General features: G+C 44.6%; 1 protein-coding gene across 1 annotated transcript in view; it reads right to left on the bottom strand.

Annotated features, from left to right (window-relative positions):
• Positions 1 to 11,707, bottom strand: part of lats2 (large tumor suppressor kinase 2) — a 42,038-nt gene extending 30,331 nt beyond the window's left edge. Inside the window, exons 1-3 of the mRNA XM_048597937.1 lie at positions 11,682 to 11,707; positions 9,745 to 9,826; positions 9,117 to 9,249 (exon numbers count right to left, since the gene is read on the bottom strand). Coding sequence (XP_048453894.1) covers positions 9,117 to 9,249; positions 9,745 to 9,826; positions 11,682 to 11,707 — 241 coding nt within the window. The remainder of the gene's footprint in view (positions 1 to 9,116; positions 9,250 to 9,744; positions 9,827 to 11,681) is intronic.
• Positions 11,708 to 12,167: the final 460 nt, after the last annotated feature.

Raw genomic sequence — 12,167 nt, 5'->3', positions numbered from 1 at the left:
GCGCGAGAGAGAGCACGAGAGCGCGAGAGAGAGCACGAGAGCGCGAGAAAAGGCACAGAGAGAGAGAGGGGGGGGAGAGAGAGAGACACACACACAGAGACAAAGGCAGAAAAATATGGAAGGGGAGGTGCACATGGAGATTATGGATAGTATGCCAGGATAGAAGAGAAGTTGAATAAGCAATAATAAGTGCAAAGGCTAAGAGGGAATGGGTGAGCTGCACTGAAAACAATTCACATAATATGATAATAGACCTAGGAGTAGGTGAGAATGGATGACTGTGCTAAAAGCAATCCTTTTTTTAAACCCACCCCCACACCCAGTCCTGTTATGACATGGATTGCTTGTAGCAAATTCACCCATTCTCATCTACCCCTAAACCACTATTTCCCTAGTTGCTAACAGTTCTTACTAAGAGTCACTGGACTTAAAAACATTAACTCTGCTTTCTTCCCATAGATGCTTTCAGACCTGCTGAGTTATGCCAGCAATTTCTCTATTTGTTTCAGATTTCCAGCATCCAGAGTTCTCGGTTTTATTTCAGTGACAAACTATTCAGCTGTGCATGGCACATCAAGCCTGAACTCGTCATCACTCAAAGCTTGCCATGAAGCCTGAAGCAGGAAATAAATGAGTGGGAGCAAAACAAATAAGCGGAGAAATTGAAAAAATGGCATCAAGCCAGCAAAGATCAAGGGCTTAGAAACAAGAGTGTAGGAACCCTATGGACACGGGTGGAGCAGTTGTAGTATGGCGCACTGACCTCTACATCACCGAGGCCAGGCGCCAGCTCTCTGACACCTCCTCCTACCGCCCCCTTGATCATGATCCCACGCCCGACCACCAAAACATCATCTCCCAGACCATCCACAACCTCATCACTTCAGGTGACCTTCCACCCACAGCCTCCAACCTCATCATTCCCCAAACCTGCACTGCCCGTTTCTATCTCCTTCCCAAAATCCACAAACCCGACTGCCCTGGTCGACCCATTGTCTCCGCCTGCTCCTGCCCCACCGAACTTATCTCCACTTACCTCGACTCCATTTTCTCTCCCCGGTCCAGGAACTCCCCACCTACATCCGTGACACCACCCACGCCTGCCACCTCCTCCAAAAGTTCCGATTCCCTGGTCCTAAACACCTCATCTTCACCATGGATGTCCAGTCCCTATATACTTGCATTCCCCATGCAGATGGCCTAAAGGCCCTCCGCTTCTTACTGTCCCGCAGGCCTGATCAGTCCCCCTCCACTGACACACTTGTCCGCTTAGCTGAACTCGTCCTCACCTTTAACAACTTCTCCTTCAATTCCTCCCACTTACTACAGACAAAGGGGGTGACCATGGGTACCAAGCTGTGCCTGCCTCTTTGTAGGATATGTGGAACAATCCCTCTTCCGAAGCTACACTGTATCGTGGATGATACACTGGATGACTGTATCGGCGCTGCCTCGTGCTCCCGTGAGGAGCTCGAACAGTTCATCCACTTCACTAACACCTTCCACCCCAATCTTAAGTTCACCTGGACCATCTCCGATACCTCTCTCTCCTTCCTGGATCTCTGTTTCCATCTGTGGCATCCACCTGGAAACCGATATCCATTTCAAGCCTACCGACTCCCACAGCTACCGAGAATACACCTCCTCTCACCCACCTTCCTGCAAAAATGCCATCCCTTATTCCCAATTCCTTCGCCTCCGCCGCATTTGCTCCCAAGATGAGGCATTCCACTCCCGGACATCCCAGATGTCCTCATTTTTCAAGGATCGCAACTTCCCCTCCACAGTGGTCGAAAACGCCCTCGACCGCATCTTTTGCGTCTCCCGCAACTCATCTCCCACACCCCCCCACCCCCACCCCACACCCCCACCCCCCCCCCACCCACCCCCACCCCCCCACCCCACCCCCACACACACACACACACACACACACCACAACAACAACAACAACAGAATCCCCCTCATCCTCACGTACCATCCCATCAACCTCCGGATCCAACGCATCATCCCCCGGCACTTCCGCCACCTGCAATCTGACCTCACTACCAAAGACATTTTTCCCTCCCCACCCTTATCTGCCTTCCGGAGGGACCACTCTCTCCGTGACTCCCTTGTCCGCTCCACACTCCCCACCAGCCCCACCACACCCGGCACTTTTCCCTGCAACCACAGGAAGTGCTACACCTGCCCCTACACCTCCCCCTCACCCCCATCCCAGGCCCCAAGAAAACCTTCCACACCAAACAGATCTTCACCTGCAGATCTGCTAATGTGGTATACTGTATCCGCTGTTCCAGATGTGCCCTCCTCTACATCGGGGAAACCAAGCGGAGGCTTGGAGACCGCTTTGTGAGACACCTACGCTCGGTTTGCGACAAACAACTGCACCTCCCTGTCACGAATCACTTCAATTCCCCCTCCCACTCCTTGGATGACATGTCCTTCCTGGGCCTCCTCCAGTGCCAAAATGATACCATCCGAAGGTTGCAGGAACAGCACCTCAGATTTCACTTGGGAACCCTGCAGCCCAATGGTATTGATGTGGACTTCACAAACTTCAAAATCTCCCCGTACCCAACTGCATCCCAAAACCAGCCCAGCTCATCCCCGCCTCCCTAACCTGTCTGTCCTTTATCCCACCTATCCACTCCTCCCACCTCAACCCCCCCCCCCCCCCCCACCTCCTACCTACCAGCCTCATCCCCGCCTCCTTGACCTGTCCGTCTTCCCCTGACTGACCAACCCCCACCCACACTCACCTTTACTGGCTCCATCCCCGCCTCCTTGATCTGTCCGTCTCCTCTCCACTTACCTGCTCCTTTATCCATCTTCCATCCGCCTCCCCCTCTTTCTCTACTTATTTCAGAACCCCTTCACCTCCCCCATTTCTGAAGGGTCCAGACCCGAAACGTCAGCTTTCCTGCTCCTCTGATGCTGCTTGGCCTGCTGTGTTCATCCAGCTCTATAGCTTGTTATCTCTATTGTAGGTTATAGGTTTCTTTTTGTATGTTTAGTTTTTCAGTATCTGAGCAATATATTGAAGAATGTGAATGCCCAGAGGTCAGGAGTATCAGCATCAGTAATGCAGGAAAAAAAGCATTTAATACAGGTTTGTCTAACCTTTCTGTATGGGGGATCCCATTTCAATTTTTCACTCATCCAGGAGGTCAGTGACCAAATTTTGAAAGATAAGATTTTGCACAATGATACATATGATTTTTTTGAAATTCCAAAACAATGAATTCTGGCCATCACAAAGTGCCAAGCATCAGAGCCAAACAGAATCACTCAGAAGAGGCTCTTTGGCCCATCGAGTCTGCACTGACAAAACAAAACCTACACTAGTTTCACTTTCCAGCACTTGGCCCACTGCCTTGAATGTTATGACATTTCATGTGCTTACACAGTACTCTTTAAAAGTTGAGGTTTCCTGTCTCAACTACCCTCCCAGGCAAGGCATTCCATATTCTCACTACCTTCTGGGTGAAAGGTTTTTTCCTCAAATCCCTTCCAAACGTCTTGCCTTTCACCTCAAAATTATGCCCCCTTGTTACTGAGCCTTCAACTAAGAGGAAAAGCTGCTTTCTCTCCACCCAGTCCATGTCCTTCAATCTTATACATCTCTCCTCTCAGCCTTCTCCGCTCTAAAGAAAACAAACTTAGCTTATCCATTCTCTCTTCATAGCTAAACTGCTCCATTTCACGCAGCAGCCTGGTGAATCCCCTTTGTATCCCCTCCAGTATAAGCACACCCTTCCTATAGTGCAGTGACCATAACTGAACAAAGTACCCTAGCTGTGGTCTAACCAAAGTCCTGCATAACTCAAACATAACTCCCTGCCCTTATAATCTATGCCTCCAGTAACAAAGGCAAGTGTCCTGTAAGCTTTCTTAACTAACCTATTAACCGCTCCTGCCGCTTTCATAGAACATAGAACATAGAACATTACAGCGCAGTACAGGCCCTTCGGCCCTCGATGTTGCGCCGACCTGTGAAACCAATCTGAAGCCCATCTAACCTAAACTATTCCATTATCATCCATATGTTTATCCAATGACCATTTAAATGCCCTTAAAGTGGGCGAGTCTACTACTTTTGCAGGCAGGGCATTCCACGCCCTTACTACTCTCTGAGTAAAGAACCTATCTCTGACATCTGTCCTGTATCTATCACCCCTCAATTTAAAGCTATGTCCCCTCGTGCTAGCTACCACCATCCGAGGAAAAAGGCTCCCACTGTCCACCCTATCTAATCCTCTGATCATCTTGTATGTCTCTATTAAGTCACCTCTTAACCTTCTTCTCTCTAACGAAAACAGCCTCAAGTCCCTCAGCCTTTCCTCATTAGACCTTCCCTCCATACCAGGCAACATCCTGGTAAATCTCCGCCGCACCCTTTACAATGCTTCCACATCCTTCCTATAATGCGGTGACCAGAACTGTACGCAATACTCCAAGTGCGGCCGCACCAGAGTTTTGTACAGCTGCAACGTGACCTCATGGCTCCGAAATTCAATCCCTCTACCAATAAAACCTAACACACCGTACGCCTTCTTAACAACCCTATCAACCTGGGTGGCAACTTTCAGGGATCTATGCACATGGACACCGAGATCTCTCTGCTCATCCACACTACCAAGAATCTTACCATTAGTCCAGTACTCTGTATTCCTGTTACTCCTTCCAAAGTGAATCACCTCACACTTTTCCGCATTAAACTCCATTTGCCACCTCTCAGCCCAGCTCTGCAGCTCATCTATGTCTCTCTGTAACCTGCAACATCCTTCCGCACTATCCACAACTCCACCGACTTTGTTGTCATCCGCAAATTTACTAACCCATCCTTCTACGCCCTCATCCCGGTCATTTATAAAAATGACAAACAGCAGTGGCCCCAAAACAGATCCTTGAGGTACACCACTAGTAACTGCACTCCAGGATGAACATTTCCCATCAACCACCACCCTCTGCCTTCTTACAGCTAGCCAATTTCTGATCCAAACCGCTAAATCACCCTCAATCCCATGCCTCCGTATTTTCTGCAATAGCCTACCGTGGGGAACCTGATCAAACGCTTTACTGAAATCCAAATACACCACATCAACCGCTTTACCCTCATCCACCTGTTTGGTCACCTTCTCAAAGAACTCAATAAGGTTTGTGAGGCACGACCTACCCTTCACAAAACCGTGTTGACTATCCCTAATCAAATTATTCCTTTCTAGATGATTATAAATCCTATATCTCTTATAATCCTTTCCAACACTTTACCCACAACCGAAGTAAGGCTCACTGGTCTATAATTACCAGGGTTGTCTCTACTCCCCTTCTTGAACAAGGGGACAACATTTGCTAGTCTCCAGTCTTCTGGCACTATTCCTGTAGACAATGACGACAAAGATCAAAGCCAAAGGCTCTGCAATCTCCTCTCTAGCTTCCCAGAGAATCCTAGGATAAATCCCATCCGGCCCAGGGGACTTATCTATTTTCACACCTTCCAGAATTGCTAACACCTCCTCCTCATGAACCTCAATCCCATCTAGTCTAATAGCCTGTATCTCAGTATTCTCCTCGACAACATTGTATTTTTCCTGTGTGAATACTGATGAAAAATATGCATTTAGCGCCTCTCCTATCTCTTCAGACTCCACGCACAACTTCCCACTACTGTCCTTGACTGGCCCTAATCTTACTCTAGTCATTCTTTTATTCCTGACACACCTATAGAAAGCTTTAGGGTTTTCCTTGATCCTACCTGCTAAAGACTTCTCATGTCCCCTCCTGGCTCTTCTTAGCTCTCTCTTTAGGTCCTTCCTGGCTAACTTGTAACTCTCAAGCGCTCTAACTGAGCCTTCACGCCTCATCTCTACATAAGCCTCCTTCTTCCTCTTGACAAGAGATTCAACTTCTTTAGTAAACCACGGTTCCCTCGCTCGACCACTTCCTCCCTGCCTGACAGGTACATACTTCTTAAGGGCACGCAGTAGCTGGTCCTTGAACAAGCTCCACATTTCAATTGCGCCCAGCCCCTGCAGTTTCCTTCTCCATCCTATGCATCCTAAATCTTGCCTAATCGCCTCATAATTGCCTTTCCCCCAGCTATAACTCTTGCCCTGCGGTATATACCTATCCCTTTCCATCGCTAAAGTAAACGTAACTGAACTGTGGTCACTATCACCAAAGTGCTCACCTACCTCCAAATCTAACACCTGGCCTGGTTCATTACCCAGTACCAAATCCAATGTGGCCTCGCCTCTTGTTGGCCTATCTACATACTGTGTCAGGAAACCCTCCTGCACACATTGGACAAAAACTGACCCATCTAAAGTACTCGAACTATAGCGTTTCCAGTCAATATTTGGAAAGTTAAAGTCCCCCATAACAACTACCCTGTTACTTTCGCTCCTATCCAGAATCATCTTTGCAATCTTTTCCTCTACATCTCTGGAACTTTTCGGAGGCCTATAGAAAACTCCCAACAGGGTGGCCTCTCCTTTCCTGTTTCTAACCTCAGCCCATACTACCTCAGTAGACGAGTCCTCATCAAACGTCCTTTCTGCCACCGTAATACTGTCCTTGACTAACAATGCCACACCTCCCCCTCTTTTACCACCTTCCCTGATCTTACTGAAACATCTAAACCCTGGACCGTGCAACAACCATTCCTGTCCCTGCGCTATCCATGTCTCCGAAATGGCCACAACATCGAAGTCCCAGGTACCAACCCATGCTGCAAGTTCACTCACCTTATTCTGGATGCTCCTGGCATTGAAGTAGACACACTTCAAACCACCTTCCTGCCTGCCAGTACATCCTGCGAACTTGAAACCTTATTCATGAGTCCTGCGACCTTGAAACCTTATTCGTGACCCCCTTCAGGGGTCTGTGGTGAAGCACTCCAAGATCTCTCTGTTTGTCTAAGGTTCCTAGTGTCCTGCCATTCACTGAGTACTAACTTGTCTTGTTACTTCTTCCAAAGTGCATCACCTCACACTTATCAAAGTTAATTTCCATCTGCCACTAATCTGCCCATCAGACCAATCCACCAATATCCTCCATTAACCAAACACTTTCTTCATCATTGTTGACCACCCGATAAATCTTAGTGTCATCCCACAAACTTAGTTATCAACATGCCCCAACATTTTCTTCCATATTGTTTATATAAGGAAAAATAATAGATCTAGCACTGATCCCTCTGGTATGCCATTGGACACTGGCTTCCAGTCACATAAACAGCTTCCACAAACTCCTTCTGTCTCCTACCATTAAGCCAAGTCTGGATCCAAGCTATTAAGATTTTACCTTCTTTATCAATCTCCCATGTGGGACCTTGTCAAAGGCTTTGCTGAAATCCATATAAACTCATCTACCCATACCTGGTCATTCCATCAAAAAATTGAATCAAATTTGTTAGGCACAACCTCCCCATGACAAAGCCATGCTGACTATCCATGATCAAGTCTTGCCTCCTTCAAGTGAAGATTATTTCTCTCCTTCAGAATATTCACCAATAACTTGCCTTCCACTGAGGCAAGACACATTGGTCTGTATTTCCCTGGTTTACATCCACTACTCTCCTTGAAAAGTGGAACTACATAAGCTGCCTTCTAGTCCTCTGGCATCTCCCCGAGGCCAGAGAGGCATTACAAATTTGGGTTAGAGCGTCTACAATTTCCTTCATCTCATGTCACAGCCTGTGATACAACTCATTTGGACATATGGTTTTAAACCTGCTTAAAGCTCCAATACCCCCTCACACCCAAGTCAAACTGCTTAGAACCTCACAGCCCCTCTTCCTGAATAATATACCTACATCCTCCTTCTTCAAAATGAGTTCAGGTGTGAAGTACTCGTTTAACACTATACCAATGTCCTCTGGCTCCACACACAGATTGCCCTCTTGATCCCCAATAGACCCTATTCTTTTCCTGGTTATCCTCTTCTCTTTGATATATTTCTAGAATATCTTGGACTTCTCTCTCAGCTTTTCTGCCTGTGGTTTTTCATGCGCCCTCTTTGCTCTCCTAATTTCTTTCTTAAGATCCCCCTACACTTTCTGTACACCAGAAAGCCTCCATTGATTTGCTCCCTTTCTACCTGTGGAAAGTCTCTCTTTTCTTTCTTATCTAGTCCAGATTATTTTTAGATATTCAGGGACCTCTGGGTTAGTTGCTCCTGCATTTCTTCCTAAACGGAATACTTTGGGCATGCACTCTCACCAATTCCATTTTGAATCTACCCTGCTGTTCAGTTGTAGATTTACCCAGAAGTAGTTGCTCCCAGTCTACTTAATAAAATTTTCTTTCCCCCAAGCAAAAGCCCTTTTTGCTGTTCAGAAAGAGGAGAGTTGGCAGCATGGGTACATGTATACACAGACATACACTTCCTCACAGATTCATACTTCTTTACAAGCCCACACACTCGTTCTCTCACAGCCTCACTCATGCTCTCAAAACCTTGTTCTCTCACTCTCTCTGCACGATATTGGACAAACTTTGAACAGATTTAGTAACTCAAAACTGGGCATCCACAAGCTCTCTTCAATGGCAATGACAATCTGTAATGTCACAACGGTAATGGGAAGAAAACGCCAAGAATCAAGCCCAAGCCCGTCACACCATCAGTATAAAAGTGTTGATTCAATTACCAAAATGGCCAGTTACTTCTCCTTTGTACTACTATTCAGAATAAAAACAAATTTGGAATCTTGAATGATCAGAAAGCAAGAGGTAGAAATCCACATAGGTGTTGCATCTCCAGTGCTTGAACTAAAAGGTATCACAGAAAAGGAAGGAGGAGATGGAGTTTATAGGGAGGGAGAACACAGAGAGGTTTCAAAGTTATGACAGTGGTTTGTCAGAGTTGTTGCCAGCTCATTGGTAGAACAACTTCTCTTCTGGTGGAAAATCCCAAACAATTAACCACCAGCAACATAGTTTCCAAAATTTCTCACACCTCTGCTTGATCTAGATTCACCCAAAGCTAGTGAACAAGAAATAGAAAATCATGCTTCATGTATTCCTGCAACTCTTAATGTAGGAAGTTGAATTCAGGTTTTTTGTTAAAACAAATAGCACTAAATTTATTTATCCGAATTGATGCTGTGAGTTTACCTGGTGATGTTTGCTTAATAACTCTTACGATCCGTTCAGTCCTAGGGTCCAGATAGCCCATCTTACTTATGAAGTCTAGAGCAGCTTCTATGTTTCTGCTGCCAGTCTGCTTCAGTGCTCGGATTGCCATTTCCTAAAAGCACAAACAATTTAAAATGAAAAAATAAAATTGTAACTTTCAGATTGACATGACAAACAATAGTTACAAACGGGTAGGTTACAATGCGAATAGGTGGCATTTCAGCTGCTGCAGGATGTATTGGTTTCTGGTTTGGCAAATTCCCTAGCAAGCTATTTTTAACTCCCTTTATTAAAGTGCAAGTACAAATAAAGTGATTCAGAAGTATAGCCAGTCTGTGGAACTCACACGTGGAGGCAAAGGAGGGACAAGCTTTGGTATACCCCAACTACAGCATTGCGTTCTACTCCACAGTTCAGAAAAGATGTGAAGATCTTCGAGAATGCACAGAGGAGATTTGCCAAAAATAATTCCAGGGATGGTGTGGCTTAGAGGTGGGGTTAGTTACAAGAATTGGAGTGAAAGAGATTGAGAGGAGATTTGATAGACATTATGATAGGTTCAGATAAGATAGACAAAGAAAATTTCTTCCCATTAGTGGGACAGTACCGGAATCAAGGGACACAGATCTAAAATTTTGAGCAAGAGATGCAAGGGAATATCAGGAAGAACTTTCTTACTACTGGAGAGACTAAAAGGTGGTAGGAGTTAGAAATAAAGAATACAGTAAACTTATAGAGGAGATCATCAATAAATGTAAAAATGTAAATGCTCATAACCCATCACGAATCTCCAATTAGCAAGAGACCTGAACTACATTGTAGCAACGATCTTGAAGGTCTAGGATACGGTAAAAAAAAATTCAGCTTGAATTTCACAGACATCACATCTATATTTAATCAGCCTACTACAATACATGGTAAAGAAAATACAGTAATAGTGGAAAAGTCATGGGGAAGTTAATATAGACCAGACTGGGGGCACCAGATATATTTCTAATTGACAATGGAGCTGGGGAGCACTTATCAATGTTGAACTTAGGAACATGTGTTGAAAATATAAGTATTGTGGTGTTGAACAGGGCAGCTGACAGGTCCTTCAGTTATGGAGGGTGTGAAACAAACTATGCAGTAATAGATTAGAGGTTTCATAAAATCAAAGCAGACCAAACAAGTTGTAAATTAATATTTGCCCTGCCATGGGCAGTCTATGTAAAGAACACACTTAGAATGAATGAAGGTTACCCTATCAATTGGTTTTTGGGAGAAATCCAAATATTCCTCAGTAATAAGTGATCCTAACATGGGAAAGTATGACAATAACCTCCACCATTTGTGTGTACTTGAATGCCATGCATGCAGGGAGAAAAGCATTCTTTAAGGCTGAAGTTTCAGAGAAAATTCAGCAAACCTTTAGGATTATATAAGGCCATCAGAAATAAATTTTATTCCAAAGTATGTTCGAAACAGACAAGGGCAGAAAGATTAGAAAGATCCAGATAAAGCAATAGGTAGTGTTGAAAATGCAGTGGTTTTAAAAGCATGGGAATTAAACTGTTAGGGTACATTCCTTAAGGTTACACATTTACAGAATCTCAACATCACATAGAAACTGCTGAGGTACTATCCATTTTGCATGTACAAACGCTGAACAATTAGGAGGATTAGGAGCTGACCGAATATAGACGTAGTGATAGAGAGAGGACATACTAAGGCTATTTGCCATAGAGAAGAGCGATCAAAAATTAACACAAAGTAATACATATATTGCAAGTGTCTGATGCATGTTATCACTGTAGTGACAGCATTTAGAGCCAGTGGAAATAAACCATTGGCTTATTAGACCATAAAACCATAAGTTATATGAAAAGAAGAAACCATTTGGCCCAAGTCAAGTCTGTTCCGCCCTTCCATTAAATAATGGCTCATCTAATAGTCTGCCCTCTGGTGTAAAGAATTCCACAGGTTCACCACCCTCAAAAAAATTTCTCTTCATCGGAGTCTTAAATGGGTGACCCCTCACTCTGAGATTATGTCCTCTGGTCTTGGACTCTCCCACAAGGAGGGGACAATCACTGCATCTACTCTGTCAAGCCCCCTAGTAATCTTACATGTTTCAATAACATCTCCTCTCTGCCTTCTAAACTCTTGTGAGTACCCAACCCAATCAACCACTCCTCAGAAGATAATCTCTGCATATCAGGGATCAACTTATTGAACCTTCACTGGACTGTCTCTAATGCCAGTATAAGGTTTTTTAGGTAAAGGGACCAAAACTGTTCACAGTATTCCAGGTGTGGTCAGGCCAGCACCTTGCATTATTTTAGCAAAGCTTCCACATTCTTATGCTTCATTCCCTTTGAATGTAAGGCTAATAGTCCATTTGTCTTCACTATTTCCCACTGAATTAGGATGCTTGCTTTTGTGATTCATGACCAAGACTCCCCAAATCCCTGTGTAATGCAGCTTTCTGCAGTCTTTGCCCATTTAAAACAATATTCAGATCCTCTATTCTTCTTGCCAAAGTGCTCTAATAACCTCACTTACCTATATCCCTCTGAAGACTCTGTCATCGTCACTATCTGCCATTTTTGTGTTATCTGCAGACTTTGCACTTCCATCATCCAATCCATTAACATATATTGTAAATAATTGTGATCCCAGCACTAATTACTGTGGCACAGAATGTGTAAATGTCATATTGCACCAGGGAATTATCCACAGGTAGTGAAATTTAATAATAGAACAAATTTAAAGACCATGTATCTGAATACCATAGCCAAATTTGCAGAAGACACTAATTAGGTGGGAAAGCACACTGCAATGAAGAAATAAGAAATTTAATAATGGATATGGATAGGTCAGGTGAATGGGCCATAATTTGGCAGATTAAGTTTAGCATGGATAGTGTGACGTTATCCATTTTAGTTAGAGGAATTGAAAGGCAATTTATTGTCTAAATTGAGACAAACTTGAGCGTTTTGGTGCAGATCTGAGTTGTCCTCTTGCATGAATCACAGAAAACTAGTATGC

The sequence above is a fragment of the Rhincodon typus genome, chromosome 6 (genome assembly GCF_021869965.1).
Source record: "Rhincodon typus isolate 14 chromosome 6, sRhiTyp1.1, whole genome shotgun sequence".
Classification (NCBI taxonomy): Eukaryota; Metazoa; Chordata; class Chondrichthyes; order Orectolobiformes; family Rhincodontidae; genus Rhincodon; species Rhincodon typus.
Note: the sequence above shows the minus strand (reverse complement) of the source record. Positions and strands in the feature narration are given on the sequence as shown.